This window comes from Diachasma alloeum, unplaced genomic scaffold (assembly GCF_001412515.2).
Source record: "Diachasma alloeum isolate Michigan unplaced genomic scaffold, Dall2.0 Dall_scaffold_00208, whole genome shotgun sequence".
Classification (NCBI taxonomy): domain Eukaryota; kingdom Metazoa; phylum Arthropoda; class Insecta; order Hymenoptera; family Braconidae; genus Diachasma; species Diachasma alloeum.
In genome coordinates this window covers 814,059-829,169 of record NW_021680373.1, presented here as the reverse complement: position 1 = coordinate 829,169, position 15,111 = coordinate 814,059, and the positions used below count along the sequence as shown (strand labels likewise).

Sequence of the window (15,111 nt, the reverse complement as noted above, 5' to 3'; positions counted from 1 at the left end):
AACTCGCTGCACACAGACGACGCAGTTGTCATCCCAAAAAACCGAAATACTCCCAGAATTGTAATCCACGCATTGCATTACGATTTTTTAAATAATTTTCAATTTATGAAAAGTATTATAATGGGAAATAAATTCACGATGACTCTTTCATTGAGCTGTGAAGTTTATGTAGATGAAGTACTGATTAATTTTTTTGTAAGAGAGAATTTGATATCTGTTCCAGGCGCCTCTAACGTCAACAGACAGCAGGATGACTTATTCGATCGCTCGGAGATCGAATTCTTGGACGTCGTTGGAATGCTGGGACTCGAGCCACTCAAACCCTTCATCTGCGACCGCTGTGGCGCCGGATTCATGAAAAATCAGATACTCAAAGTGCATTTGTTGAGCGAGTGTGGACAGGTGCACCGATGCGACCACTGTGGAGCCAATTTTTCTACTTCCGGGGGACTCGGTGCACACAAACGACGCAGTTGCCATCCAAAAAAATCTAAATAATCTCACAATTCCAATCCATGCATTACATTACGATTTTTTTTATAACTTATGATTAATAAAAAGTATTATAATGGGAAATCTATTCGGGAGGATTCTTTCATTGGGCTGTGAAGTTAATGTCGTTGCAGTGTTGACTAATTGTGTTCATTCACTTATTTTTTTAAATTCGTTTTTCCAGAGACGATTGATATTTTTTGCTGAATGCGCTGATTTCTTGCTGTTCCAGATACTCTAGCAGAACCTGAAATCAATATATCCCTGCTTCCAGAAGTGACTGAGAGCCAGTGTGAATTCTGTCGTCGAGTATTCGCGACTGTTGGCATTTTGAGGCGCCATCAGCGCTCTTACTGTATCGCTAATCCAGCGTCCACGTCTTTTCTGTCCATGAAGCATCAATTTCTCTGCAGCCAGTGTGGAAGTTCATTCAAGAATAAGTATCACCTGGATGAACACGTGAGACACGACTGCGGGAAGATACAGCAGTGCGAACAGTGTGGCAAGATCTTTCGATACTCGAGGAGTTTGAAGCATCATTTGAAACGGAGTTGTAATCCTAACAGGACTATTACGACTCCAGTTTACTTAGAGGACTATAAAATCAAATTCGAGAAGCACGAATGAACTCGAGTGCTGGAATTCTTTAGTTTACATTTTGTGCAGTTACGTGAATTATTGGGAATAAAGGGCAATGGACATATTTTCAGGTACAGCATTCGTCTCGTGGCTGGTGAAAACATCACAGAGTTCAAATTTCACGTTAAATTGATTAATTTTCATGTTTCATTGACCATATATTGCTCTAAAAAATGTTGAATAAAGAAGAATATTTATGATGAGTAATCTGTGATTATTTTAATCATAATCTGTCTTATGCTGTTTTCAATGTTGAAGGATTTCGGAATTTGGAAATGTTCAGGACTTTAATTCGACTCCAAAAGCAAGATTGGACCCAGTTATCAGCATTTTTAGTTTATATTTATGATCCGCCGTTTTAGTTTATATTTTATGGCTCGTAAAAACCTCAAAATTGAAATTCGAGATTGAATCGATCAATTTTCATGTTTCATAGACAATATATTGCCTTAAAAACTGTTGAATTAAAAAATCGTTTCATTTGATTGGAATAATCTGCGATTATTTCAATCAATAATCTCGTTCATGGAATTTTCAATATCAATTGAATGATTTAAGAAATTAGAAGTGTTAATCACGAATTCTTCAGTTCATTTCCAGGAAAATACGATGAAACTTTGGGTTTATGTTCTGTGCAATCACGTGAATTATCGAGAACAATATACACTCATTTTGTAATGACATTTTTAGGAACAACATCCGTCTCGTGCCTCGTAAAAACCTCACGAAATTGAAATTCCAGATTAAATCGATCAATTTTCATGTTTCATAGACAATACATTGCCCCAAAAATTGTTAAATAAAAAATAAAACTCTTTATACTGAACAATCTATGCAATTATTTCCCCCAAAAATAATCTCTCGAGCCTCACCCGCGATTTTCACTACCAATTGAACGACTCACAAATTCGGAAACGTTGATCACCAGTAGTGTGAGGCTAGCAACGACGTCTAGGATAAGTAATCCGCGTATTTCACTTGTTATTCACCTCTCAAAACAATAAAGACGTCTCTAAGCTTCTAAGTGTCTGGGCCATCGGGAGCAGCACCCCCTCCTCCAATAAAATTAAGTTATCCCCTCGCCTTAATAAACAATCACAAAAAAAGTGGGCAAAATGCGACTGAGATCGTTATATTTCACTCATTCTTATTTTTCCAGATGTCAGACGAAGGATTCGCAAGCGCAATCCGAAAAAAATAATATCGCGGAGGAAGCCACCGCTGGCGAAATCAAGAGTGGAGTGCCCCAACTGTCGTGCGACATTCACATCACAGGGATGTCTCAATTATCACACACGTCACAACTGTGGAAAAATGCGACAATGCACATACTGCGGAATCGTACTCAAGCGACTGCAGGACATGAAATACCATTTCAAAAAATTTCACCCCACGTGTCCCTTCGAAGTCTCCATATTCTACAGCGATTGATACTGCTAATAAACCCGTTGTTAATTAAAATTTGTCTGTTACTACTTGTTCATGTTAATTCATCAACTGTGAATAAAATCATCTTTTACGAATAATTCTCCACGACGAGACCCCTCACGAGTGGCATGCTTGTCCCTGAGCTTTCGTTCCATAGAATTAATTAATCGTTGAGTTGAATTAGTCCCGAGTGAGTGCTCCACTTCATTTGAATATTCTTCAAATTTGTTTGCAGGAAAGTCATTGCCCCCGAGACGAAAAAATCGCAAGGATCAGTTGAGTAATGGGAGATATCCCTGTCCAAAATGCATGGCAGACTTCAAGTATCTCTTTGATTTGACGAGACACCTCAAGTTCCGGTGCGGACAGGAGGCGAGATTCATGTGTCCCTACTGTGGACAAAAGTCCAAAGTCGTCTACAGTCTCTACAGGCACATCAGGTCGAGGCACAGGGGCGAGACCGTTTACGTTGTTAACGCTAATAACGGAGAGAAACACGTTGCGAGGACTTGAATTAATGCGTTTTATCGACTCTTGTTTGACTTGAATAAAACTCGTTACTGAAGATCACTTCTGAACTGTTCTTTGATTTGATTTTTTATTAGTGACTTGTGTTATGTATTTTCCTTGGAAGTGTTCAGAGGCTTCAGGCCATTGACCAGTGACTTTGATTTTTCAGGTGACAGATTGATAACTAAATATCCGGGGATTCAGTCCAAGTATCCGTGCCCCAACTGCACAAGTGTCTTCGGACAGAGAAGATCACTGGCCACTCACTTGAGATACGAGTGTGGACAGCCACCCAGATTCAAGTGCCCTTACTGTCAGCTCGTATCGAAGAAAACGTCAAATGTACAGAAACACATTCGTCGATTGCATCCGGGTGAAACTGTTTACGTGCATGATGTGTATCAGTGTCCCTGCTGAATTCACATTTTTTTAAATAAATAAAAAGAATCATCAGCTCCACAAGACAAAAATTCAGTCAGTTATTTTCAGGTGTTGATTGTTTTCGTGAATGCAATTATTAACATTTCGTTTCTGTAATGTTTGTTCGGTCTGTGAGTGGATTTTTAGATTGACTTCTTTGGGTATTGATATTTCAGATCACTGGGACAATCCCTATGCCATCACCATCGAGACCATTCCACGGATTGAAGAGCCCAAGAGATTTCCCTGTCCCAAGTGCTCCTGCGCGTACAACAGGAGGGACAATCTCCTGATGCATCTGCGTAACGAGTGCGGAAGACTTCCCAAATTCAAGTGTCCGTACTGTGGATATCGGTCCAAGAAGACGTCCAATGTCAGGGCGCACATCAGGAATGTTCACACTGGCTCGGAAATTTATGTTATTGATATTGAGAGACTCGAGCTGCAGAAGATGAGGATAAATTTATAAATTATGAAGCCAAACTTTATGAAATATATTCGATTTTCGAGGGAAGTCAATTTGGAATTTCTGCATTTTCTGTCTTATCCTCACCCCTAATTCAATGAATAATATGAACGTTGCATTAATGATTATTTATGTTGTAGTGTCCAACAGCTGAGGCTAAATGAGAAAATAATTAATAGGATATCTCGGAAATCTGATGCTAATGCTCAATATTTATTAATAATTTCTGAGAATTTATTGATATTGAGAGACTCGAGTAACAGAAGATGAAGATGAATTCATGATGAAAACAGTTTTTACGAAATAAACGATTTTCGAAGAAAATTGGACTCATGAAAGTTTCTGCATTTCCCCTCTCATCATCTTCACCCCCAAATCACTGAGTAATAGTTACCTCCCATTAATGAATATTTATGTTGTAGTGTCCAACAATATCCACCGCAGGGAGTATTCACTGATAAACTAAGAATCCGCTTGAAATTTCTATCTCTAAAAAACTGCTGAGACTAAATGGAAAAATAATGATCCCTAAATCCTGAAAAATCCGTTACTAATGCTCAACGTTTAATAATAATTTTCAGGGGTGCCACCGAGTGCGGAAGCCCTCGAGGATCACCGTTTTGTGTGTCCCGGCTGCGGTCTCCTCTACAAGTCCCAGCACAGTCTTGACACTCATTACAAATATACATGTAGCAAACCCAAGCGTTATGCCTGTCCCTATTGTCCTCACAGGCAGCGAAGACTGTGGAACGTACAACAGCACATCAGAAGCATGCACAAACGAGGACCCAACGACGAGAGATCGATGAGAGTTTATGTTCTCGACACACTACTCATGAAATACATCAAATAAAGATTTAAAAAAAAATGCACAAAAATGTACCGTAATTTTTTTTTTTTGGGGGGGGGCAGGGGGAATCTAGACTAAGTCACCACCTCGGCTCACAATTTACTCAATTTTATTCACCAATAAGTGCAATGACGAGACAACTAATCCAACGATGCAAATCTCTTTTGCTTGAAATTGCAGGTGAAATTGAGGGAACAATGGGACTTTGCTGGCCCCAACGACGCAGTCGTCGACCAAGTGTTCAAGCGAGAGACCCAAGAGCCCACTTTCCCTGTACCAATTGTCAAAGTGTCTTCAGCAGACAGCACAATCTGCGTTATCACATGAAGTTCGAGTGCGGCCAACAGCCACGTTTCAATTGTCCTTACTGCGTTTATCGGACAAGGCACTCGTCAAATGTTCGTGCACACGTTAGAAAAATCCATCCCGGTCTTCAGGTTTACGTTGTCGATGTCGCAAGTGTGTGCGATCCCGAATCCATAGCATTCTCTTAACTCATAACTCTACTTGGTGTCATCACATGTACGCAATGATGAATAAATGTCACTTTAATTTCAGATTTACATAGCAATAGTGGTTATTTTAAGTAGTGATTAAGGCATGCACATCGTTTATCACTGTACGAGACAGACTGATAATTTAGAGAAATGGATGAATTGAGACGTTATTTGTTTCAGCAGAGGCCCGACTCTCTGGCTCCTGGAAGAGTCAATCGGGAAAGAACGAGAGGGAGGGCTCCTCCGGGAAGAGAAAATACCCCTGTCCCAAGTGCAGCTCAGTCTACAGTCACGATTTCTCCCTGCGACATCATCTGCGATACGAGTGCGGACAACTGCCCAGATTCGGCTGCCCCTATTGTCACTATCTCTCTAAGAGAGCCTCAAACGTTCACGTACACGTCAAGAGAGTGCACAAGCAGCCCAATCCCTACGCCGTTGACTACTCGAAAAATCTCACCAAAGTCATGACGACATAATCCACATACTTGTTATCCTCAGATTCGAAAAAAAAAAAAAAATATAATAAACTTTTGTTACACATTGAAATGCTCCTCATTATCGCCTATCAGTCGATGTATTTGCTTCAGTACAGGCATGAGTACAAGAATCTCACCGATTTAACAATTTAAATGACGAATGGAATTGGCAACACCTCATTAACTCGACATATTCTTTATTTTCCAGAGTTGTATAATAATCATCTACCGTCCCTGCAAGATCAAACTGGCGAGTATCTTCTCAGACACACCAAGAATGGACCCTGCGAGCTCATATCGCCAGTAAAGAAATTCGTCTGTCCAAGTTTGTGCGGCAGTTCGTTCAGTCACAGCTACAGTTTAACGAGACACTTGAAGTACGAGTGCGGACAACAGCCGAGATTCAAGTGCCCTTACTGTGATTTACTCTACAAGAGAACGTCCAATGTTACACAGCACATAAGAACACGTCACGTTAACTGCGAGACTTATGCCATCGACGTTATTGATAATAAAATCGTCGGGGTTGTTTGCGAAGCGAAGAGAAAGAAATCCGGCTGCTAACTGATGAATTGTAAAGAGACTGCAATATTGTTTACTCTTAGTTATTAAAGACATTGATTACCACTCATCGAGAGTCCGTTTATTTGTTTCAATCCCATTTTAATTTCATGATTTCATTATTAAATTTCATTTTTGCATGTGCTTTGGCGAGTGATTAATCATGAATTTCACAACTGACGATTGTTCTCCTCTTGTTTTGCAGATCGTGGATATAATCCCACAGCTAAAAACGGAAGTGAGCATATCTGTCCATCGTGTTTGCGCTCGTTCAAGCACAAAACGAGCTTGAACAGGCATCTACGTTATACTTGTGGAAAGAGGCCCCAGTTCAAGTGTGCATTCTGCTTTTATCAATCAAAATGCGCTAGTGATATTTACAGACACACTAGGACAGCTCACAAAGGACGACAGGTTTACGCGATAAATGTTATCAATGGATCCATCAAGAAGCCCTGAGGATCGTAATTTTTGTACTCATTAATGTATTAAAGACGTGAGAATAAATTGTAATCAAGGATATGTAAATGATGAGTGCAGAGTGGGAAGCAAGAGTCATCGTAATTTAATTTAATGTTTCGAGTGAATAATAATTTTCTCAATTTTTCCTTTCAGTTTTACTTCTTTCGATACTCAATCCTATCCACACATGGTAGATGTCTGTATGGAGTTCAATGATTGGTGATGGAGAATACTCTCGAAATTGATCACTCAATTGTTGAATAGTCCAATAGATTATCTCTCTAATTCCAATGCATTGTTACAGAGGATTATAATTCGCAAAATGAGGATCCACTGGCTCTTCCACAACCGGAATTTGAAACTTTAATGCAAACATGAAACAAATTTGAACAAGCATCTTCGTTCTATTCGTGGAAAGAGGCCCCAGTTCACGTGTGCATTCCGCTTTTATCAATAAAAATGTACTAGTGATATTTACAGACTCACTAGGACAGCCCACAAAGGACGACATATCTACACGATAAACATTATCAATGAATCCATCAAGAAGCCCCGAGGATCGACATTTTTCTCCCCATTAATGTATCGAACACGACAGAATAAATTGTAATCGACGACATGTAAAAACGAATGCCGAGTGGGAAGCAAGAGTTATCGTAATTTAATTGTTTCAACTGAATAATAATTGTCTCAATTTTTTCTTTCGGTTTTGCTTCTCCCGACACTCCTTCCTATCCACCCGTTGTAGATGTCTGTATGGAGTTCAATAATTGGTGATGGAGAATATCCTCGAAATTGATCACTCAATTGTTGAATAGCCCAATAGATTGATTATCACTCTAACTCCTGATAAATTGTTACAGAGGATTATAATTGGCAGAATGAGGATCCACTGGGGCCACCGCAGCCGGAATTCCCTCATCCACCGAGAAGTAGACCGAGAAATCTCACAGCACGCGCCAGAAGCAACTACATCTTCACATGTCCCAACGAGGGCTGCCACCGTAGTTTCTACTGGAAGGGAAGCCTGACATGGCACGTTAAAAATGCATGCGGCCAACAGCCAAGATTCAAGTGTCCATACTGCGATTACTGTTGTAAAGTTAAGAGTGATATTAGAAAGCACATCAACAGGGTACACAAGGGCTCTGAAGTATACGTAATCGAGCTAGTTGATACAAATCGTTACGAGGAGCAATAGGAATTTTTTGTAAATCACAAATAATAAATTTAACTGCATTTTTTATTTAATAGTTTTTCTTTCATTCGTGGATTGCTCCATTGGTTGTTCATTGGTGTAACAATTTTAACTGCACTGAATACATGTTTTCAATGGCTATTGAGCAGTTGGGACTGATCAGAATCTCTTGGTTTTTTTCTTGTTTCAGTCAAGAGGAGGTACAGAAAGAGAAACCGAATGTACGAGTCGAGATTTTTCTGCGACAGATGTCTCAGTTCCTTTCCATCGAGGCACAATCTCACTAGACACGTCAAGTACGGTTGCTCGAAGGAGCTCAGATACAAGTGCTCTTATTGCGATATGAAGTCACAGGATAAGTACAATGTCTACAGACATGTGAGGAATCAGCACCATGGAATGGTGGTCAGCCTCACCGATATGTACAGCAATTGTACGCGTTATGCCAAGAAATGTGGAATATACATTCGACCCAATGTTCAGAATCCATGAATTGTCGTACTATAGGATTTACTATGTTATTAATGTTACGTTTTTATAAAATATAACGAAAAATGTGTGGGAAACAATAGTTCGTGAGTCATTTATCGTCATTTGACTGGTGATTTCTAACGATCTTGTCTCTAATGTTTTATGTTTCAGCTGATATTTCTCAGGATACTGTTTACGAGGAGGTTTTCTATTGCACTAATTGTCCGAGCTCATTTCTCACGAGAACAAGTCTATCGAGGCATGTGAAATGCGGTTGTAATCAAAGTTTGAAGAATAAGTGTTCTTCATGATTTGGAGACATTTACAGAGAACATTTTGGGGCTATTGTCTCTTTGGATGATACCTATTGTACAAGTGTTATCATTGTGATATGAAGAAGTCACAGGATAAGTACAATGTGTACAGAGATGTGAGGAATCAACGCACTGGAATAATATCCATGAATTGTCGTATTCTAGGATCTACTTCTTATTAACGTTGCGTTTTTACAAAATATAACGAAAATTGTGGGGAAAACAATAGTTCCCGATCCGCTAATCATCATTTGATTATTGATTTCTAACGATATTGTCTCAAATATTTTATGTTTCAGTTGTTATTCCTGGTGATACGGTTTACGAGGAGGTTTTCTATTGCGCCAATTGTCCGAGCTCATTTCCCACGAGAACAAGCCTATCGAGACACGTGAAATACGGTTGTAATCAAAATTTGAGGTACAAGTGTTCCTATTGCGATATGAGATCAAAGAGCAAGTACACGGTTTGGAGGCACGTACAGAGACAGCATTTTGGAGCTATTGTCTCCTTGGATGACACTTACTGCAATTGCGTTAGGTTTCCGAAGAAATTTGGACCCTTCATAAGTTCAAATCTTACCAGATAATTAAGTCATCATGAATTATCGTTGGATTTTCAATATTTTTGTTGAAACATTTTTTGTTGTCAGATTTTTATTTAAAAAAATAAAAGGATGATTTCCAGTTTTAGTAATCGAATTGGGGAATTCCTTAGGGGAGCGATGGGAGAGAAACAACAGTAGGAAAACGATTGCTTTCAATAAAAAAAAAAATCATCAAAGACATTTGGAGCATTCACATCACGAGTTCTCATTGAATATTCAATCTGTTGTTTTATTCCTCAAATAAACGGGTGATTTTGAGTTTTAGTGATCGAATCAGGGACTCGAAACCGTAGGAAAATGATTTCTGTCAATAAAAAAAAAACTCCATCAAAGACATCTAAAGCATTCGCATCACGAGTTTTCATTGAATATTTAATCTATTATTTTATTCCTCAAATAAACGGGTGATTTTGAGTTTTAGTGATCGAATCAGGGACTCGAAACCGTAGGAAAATGATTTCTGTCAATAAAAAAAAAACTCCATCAAAGACATCTAAAGCATTCGCATCACGAGTTTTCATTGAATATTTAATCTATTATTTTATTCCTCAAATAAACGGGTGATTTTGAGTTTTAGTGATCGAATCAGCGACTCCCCCCGAGCTACCGACGACCGATGGAAGCGAAACGCCTGCAGGAAAATGATTTCATTCAATAAAAAAAAAAAATCCACACGTTCTCACTTGTGATTGCTTTCCCCGCATGATAAGCTCTCATACTCGAGTAATCATTATCAATTGACCGGCTGAATATGACTTTCAGGCCTCGTAGACAGCACCCAGGGATGGTCCAAGCACAGACTAGTGGAGTCTGACAACAACTGGAACCCAAAAACTGGAAAATTTCACTGTCCCATCTGCAACAGTGGATACGGTCGTCGCGACACCATGATCGCTCATCATCGTTACGAGTGCGGCAAAGCGCCGCGTTTCAAGTGCCCCTACTGTCACCTGTGCAGCAAAAAGACGTCTAATATCTATCAACACGTCAGATCCGTCCATCCCAACGAGCCCGTCACCCTCCAAAAACTCTACTGATACCAAAAACACAATCATATCCTCTATTTTGTACAGTTCCTTCAGACTAATCATGTAACTCTCGAGCTTACTATTTGCAATAAAAACTTGTAAATTATCGAGTTATTGTACATCGAGAAATGCACGTTTAGGGATTGACTAGATGATAATTAATCTGGATATTAGAGGATTCGTTGGCCGGTGATGATATTGTTTTGACTTATTGTACATTGATTTCAGAGGCTGCACAGAGGCGACTCCATCGGTGTCTAATGAAGAAACGTTTGGCCCAGGGTGGACGGAAGTATCAGTGCCCCAAGTGTGCGAAATCCTTCTCACAGAGTTATTCAATGTATCGACACTACAGATATGAGTGCGATTCATTGCCGAGGTATGGCTGTCCGTACTGCAATTACGTTAGCAAGTGGACGCATTCCATCTACAATCACATCAGGAAAATTCATCCCGGAAGGGAGGTGACGGTTAATAGGCGTTACTAGGGGATATGTTTATATGGTTAGAGAAGAATAAATTATGATAACTGGGCAGATCAAGATTCATGTGTTGTTCGTGGTTTTTTTTCTCATTCCCTTCATCGTTTCCATTTGAATTTTTTACGCGTTTTTTATATTTTGTTATCCAGCATTTTCTGTGATTGCAGGCACGGGAGTGGAGGCGCAGAAGAGAGCGTGAAGACAGAAACATGTTTTTAGTCCTTGGTTCGGGAATTTTGTGAATGTTACTCTTATCAGTGTTTTTATTTGTAATTTTATGTGATTGCAGGGGCAGGTGACAGGGATTCTGAAGCTACTGGTACTGCGGATGAAGATGAATGATTTGATTCGTGTATTTATCATCTGCATTGTTGGAAAAAAATGAAATTTCGGGGGTAGTTTAGTATTAATTCTTGTGAGAGTCGCAATGATTTAGATTCAGAGGAGAAAAATTATGAAATTTCAAAGTTCACTGAAAATTCAATGAAATTCTAACATTTTTGCAGTGAATGGAGAATTCAAGGATGTCTTTACCCAATTTTTCCGGAAATTGATAATTTTTATTAATTCTTGAATAAAATTTTCCATTTTCAATTACTTTTTTGGGATAGATTCCACGAAAATTCAGCCGATAATTTGTTATAACAGATGTATCAATCTTTGATTATTCATTTCGTATGCAATCCCCTGGGTAGTTTAGCATTAATTTCAATGAATTCTGTGATTTTCTGATTTTTACCAATTCCATGGAATAATTATTCCAAAATTTGCAGTTTCCATAAATTATTCATCAAATTGTGAACTCTCATTGACGAAATTCCTCGAGATTTCATAAAAAAATTTTCACCAGTGTATCCCCTCTATCCACTTGATACTCTTGCTGTTGAAGGAATGATGTATCTTCCCCAAACGACGTATCAATAATTGATTATTCATTTCGTATGGTTGCAGATGGTGACGAAGATAACATTGACATAGAGGAGTACGTGATAACCGGACTGAGAAATCGTACTAAAGAGGGAGAAGTGTTTGCTCCCTCGGAGCAGGGGGCTGTCGAGGGTGGCTATAACTGTCCCAAATGCTCGAGGGTCTACCGCACAAGGGGGGGCATGGTGAGACACCACAGGCTTGAGTGCGTCGAGGTACCGAGATTTCAGTGTCCACACTGCGAGATGAAAAGCAAATACACTCAAGCGATCTATCGACACATCAGGTTGAGGCACAAGGGCCGCGAGACCGGCCTCATAACTCTGTTCTAATTTCCACTATTCAAGTTATGGAGTTGACTATTGTGATTGTTTTTTCTATTGAGCAAATGATCTCGACAAAGACACAGTGGAAACGATAATTTTATAAGTGAAGATTCATGAAATACATTGTTTCCATGGATATACCTTGGAGTTTGCGATAAATCTAACGCATGCGGTGGCTTTTTGTATTTCCTCACGCCTCTCACATTGGCCCACACTCGTTCGATAAACCAATTATGAGTTCACGATTTCGTTTACGAATTTGACGATTAATTTTGTTTTTTTTATTCACGAATTTTTACTCGTGAATTGTTTAATGTTCGTTGGACATCCAAGGGAGAGGAACCTGTGGAGACGATTATTCTAATGATGTTTTGTATTACTTTCAGGATATCCATCGAAGTCAGATGGAAGATTCAACTGTCCAAGATGCACGAGAAGTTTTCTCTCCAAGGATTGCATGCTTCGTCACTACCAGGCGCACTGTGAATTCCACGAGACGAGATTTCGTTGCACCTACTGCGATTACGGATCCAAATACAGTTCGAATATTTATAAACACGTGAGACGTGTTCACAAGCAAATGCCATGTTTCAAGCCTGATAGGGTACATATGCACTAGACTGAGTTGTCACTCGTTATTTTTATTGTACTCGTGACAGTGCACAATCGAAAGTGATGAAACCGCGTACTCTGGAAGTTCGTGGGTCAAGTGAGCCTTATAACACCTGCACAATTCTATTTATTCTGTGTATTGAAGTTTAATAAAAGAAAGTTATTTTATCGTCAAATGAAGATCAACATTGAAGATTTGGGGGTGACAGCGTTTAAGAGTTTTTCTTTGTTAATTGTTTATTGTTTGCAGGGAGAGAGTAAGTTTGACTTGTTAAGATTCGTTATCTAATGGGTTTTCATGCATTTTCAGAGTCTACGAAGGTCTCTGATGAGGAATTATTCGTGAAGAGGAGCCCTGAGGGCGTACGTCTTCAATGAAAGTCTATAGAATTACTTCTTCATTCTACATGATTTTTTTTTCTAGAATAATCAATAGAAACAAGAAGTTTCAGAGCAAACAAATTGTTTTTTTCTGTTTCAAATTGCTATTTTTATTGCACTCATGACAGTGCACATTCGAAAATGACAAAATCGTGAACTCTGGGAGTTCGTGGATCAAGTGAACCTCGTAGCACCTGCACAATTCTATTTATTCGGTGTATTGAAGTTCAATGAAGTTATTTTATCGTCAAGTGAAGATCAACATTGAAGATTCGAAGGCGACAGCATTAAAGAATTTTTTCTTCGTTAATTATTCATTATTTGCAGCGGATGAGTAAGTTGGACTTGTTTATATTCGCTATCTCATATTTTTTCGTACATTTTCAGAGTCTACGAGGCCGACACCTGGGTGATTAGTCGTGAAGAGGAACCCCCACGATGTACGCCTCCAATGGAATTTCCCAGAATGACCTCTTCATTACCGTTAGACTAGATTAATTCCAATGTTCACTGAACCACATAACATTCTGCATGAGTTTTTTCTCACAATAATCAATAGAAACGACAACAATGAAGTCCATCGAAACTAAAATACATATCAAAATTTTGTGTTTCAGAGCAAAAATTTACGAGGAGATTTCGTCTGGATAAAAAATTTGCGTGTGCAAGTTGTCCCAGTGCCTTCTCATCGAAACACAATTTGAGTCGACACTTGGTGTACGGTTGCAACCAAGCGCCTCGATTTAAGTGTCCCTATTGTAATATGAGGTCTAAGGAGGTGTCAAATGTGTACAGACACGTTAGAAATCGACACATTGGGATGCCGGTGCATCTCATTGATTTACCAACAAACTGTATTCGTTATGCTCGCAAAGGGGCGGTTTTCTCATGAGTGATTAATAAATAAATTTCATTGATTTTTCTAATATCCAACATTTAACTTATGGTCATTTTCACCTGTTTTGTTGTCGATTATTGTGATTTTCTTCAATTTTCAGAAGTGTGTTCACCCAGAGAAATGACGCATTTGAATCAATTAATAGTAAAATAACGCAATAATTTAAAATTAATTATTTTTTAGAATTAAATAAACGAGATATTTCATTCTAAAAGAGAATTAAGAATCAAGTCTGAATAAATAAAGTCATCATTTTGATCAAGAAAAGCTTAATTTACTTGAAAAAAAAACCTTATATTTGATCTAAATAAAATAAAAATAAAAATCGAGTTAAACTTTGAACAAAAGCTGTGTCAACAGCAAATAAAGTTAATTTAATTCCAATAAACCTTTCCTCTGGGTTCACCCTCAACAATTTCGTAATAAATGTCCACTGTATTTTCCAAAATTCATCATCACTTCTCACTGCACTCGTTCGGTGTAGCAATTCCATTCGTCGTTAAATTTCAAACCCAAATCTTTTGAATTTCCAGAGATTCCAATAGCAATTCCAAGATTCAAGAGACCCTGGAGCTGTCCCACGTGTCGCAAGAGTTTTAAATCAAAGAATTCTGCGGTGACGCACTACCAAAACGACTGCAATCGCCAGCCCCTCTACGGCTGTCCCTACTGCGAGACGAAGAACAAGAAATCCTACAACATACGAAAACACGTGGCAAAGTGGCACCCGGGAAAGCAGTGTTCATTCATGAAATTCCACGGAAGTGGCCAAGAGCCTCGTTTCAAGTGCCCCTACTGCGCCATGAGCTCAATGAAGAGATCCAATGTGTACAGACACGTGAGGAATCATCACGCTGGGATGTCGGTTCACCTCATCGATGTACCAGCCAACTGTATACGTTACGCATCTCCGGAGGAGATACCTCCAGAAGAAATTAAATAAATGTCATTAATACTCCTCAACTCCTATCTTCTGATTTTCTCTGCACTCGTTTGATGTTTTTGGTTTTTTCCCTCTCAATCTTCAGCTTTTCGAGATAACTGATCAGATAATCTTGTGCAT

At 39.0% G+C, this 15,111-nt stretch overlaps 1 protein-coding gene across 48 annotated transcripts in view; it reads left to right on the top strand.

Annotated features, from left to right (window-relative positions):
• The window catches only part of LOC107036283 (longitudinals lacking protein), a 131,114-nt gene that overhangs the window by 26,529 nt on the left and 89,474 nt on the right, over positions 1–15,111 (top strand). The window contains exon 7 of one of the 48 annotated variants that reach the window (XM_015254140.2): positions 13,768–14,057. The exons of 35 other annotated variants lie outside the window; for them this stretch is intronic. In XM_015254140.2, coding sequence (XP_015109626.1) covers positions 13,768–14,042 — 275 coding nt within the window. In that variant the 3' untranslated portion in view covers positions 14,043–14,057. Of the gene's footprint in view, positions 1–223; positions 514–724; positions 1,339–2,794; positions 3,130–3,665; positions 3,974–4,985; positions 5,315–5,485; positions 5,797–6,547; positions 6,871–7,667; positions 8,051–8,192; positions 8,510–10,650; positions 10,965–11,855; positions 12,179–12,543; positions 12,792–13,767; positions 14,058–15,111 lie in introns of those variants that run through there. 12 more of the 48 variants (XM_015254150.2, XM_015254120.2, XM_015254141.2 and 9 more) reach the window with 12 other exon arrangements.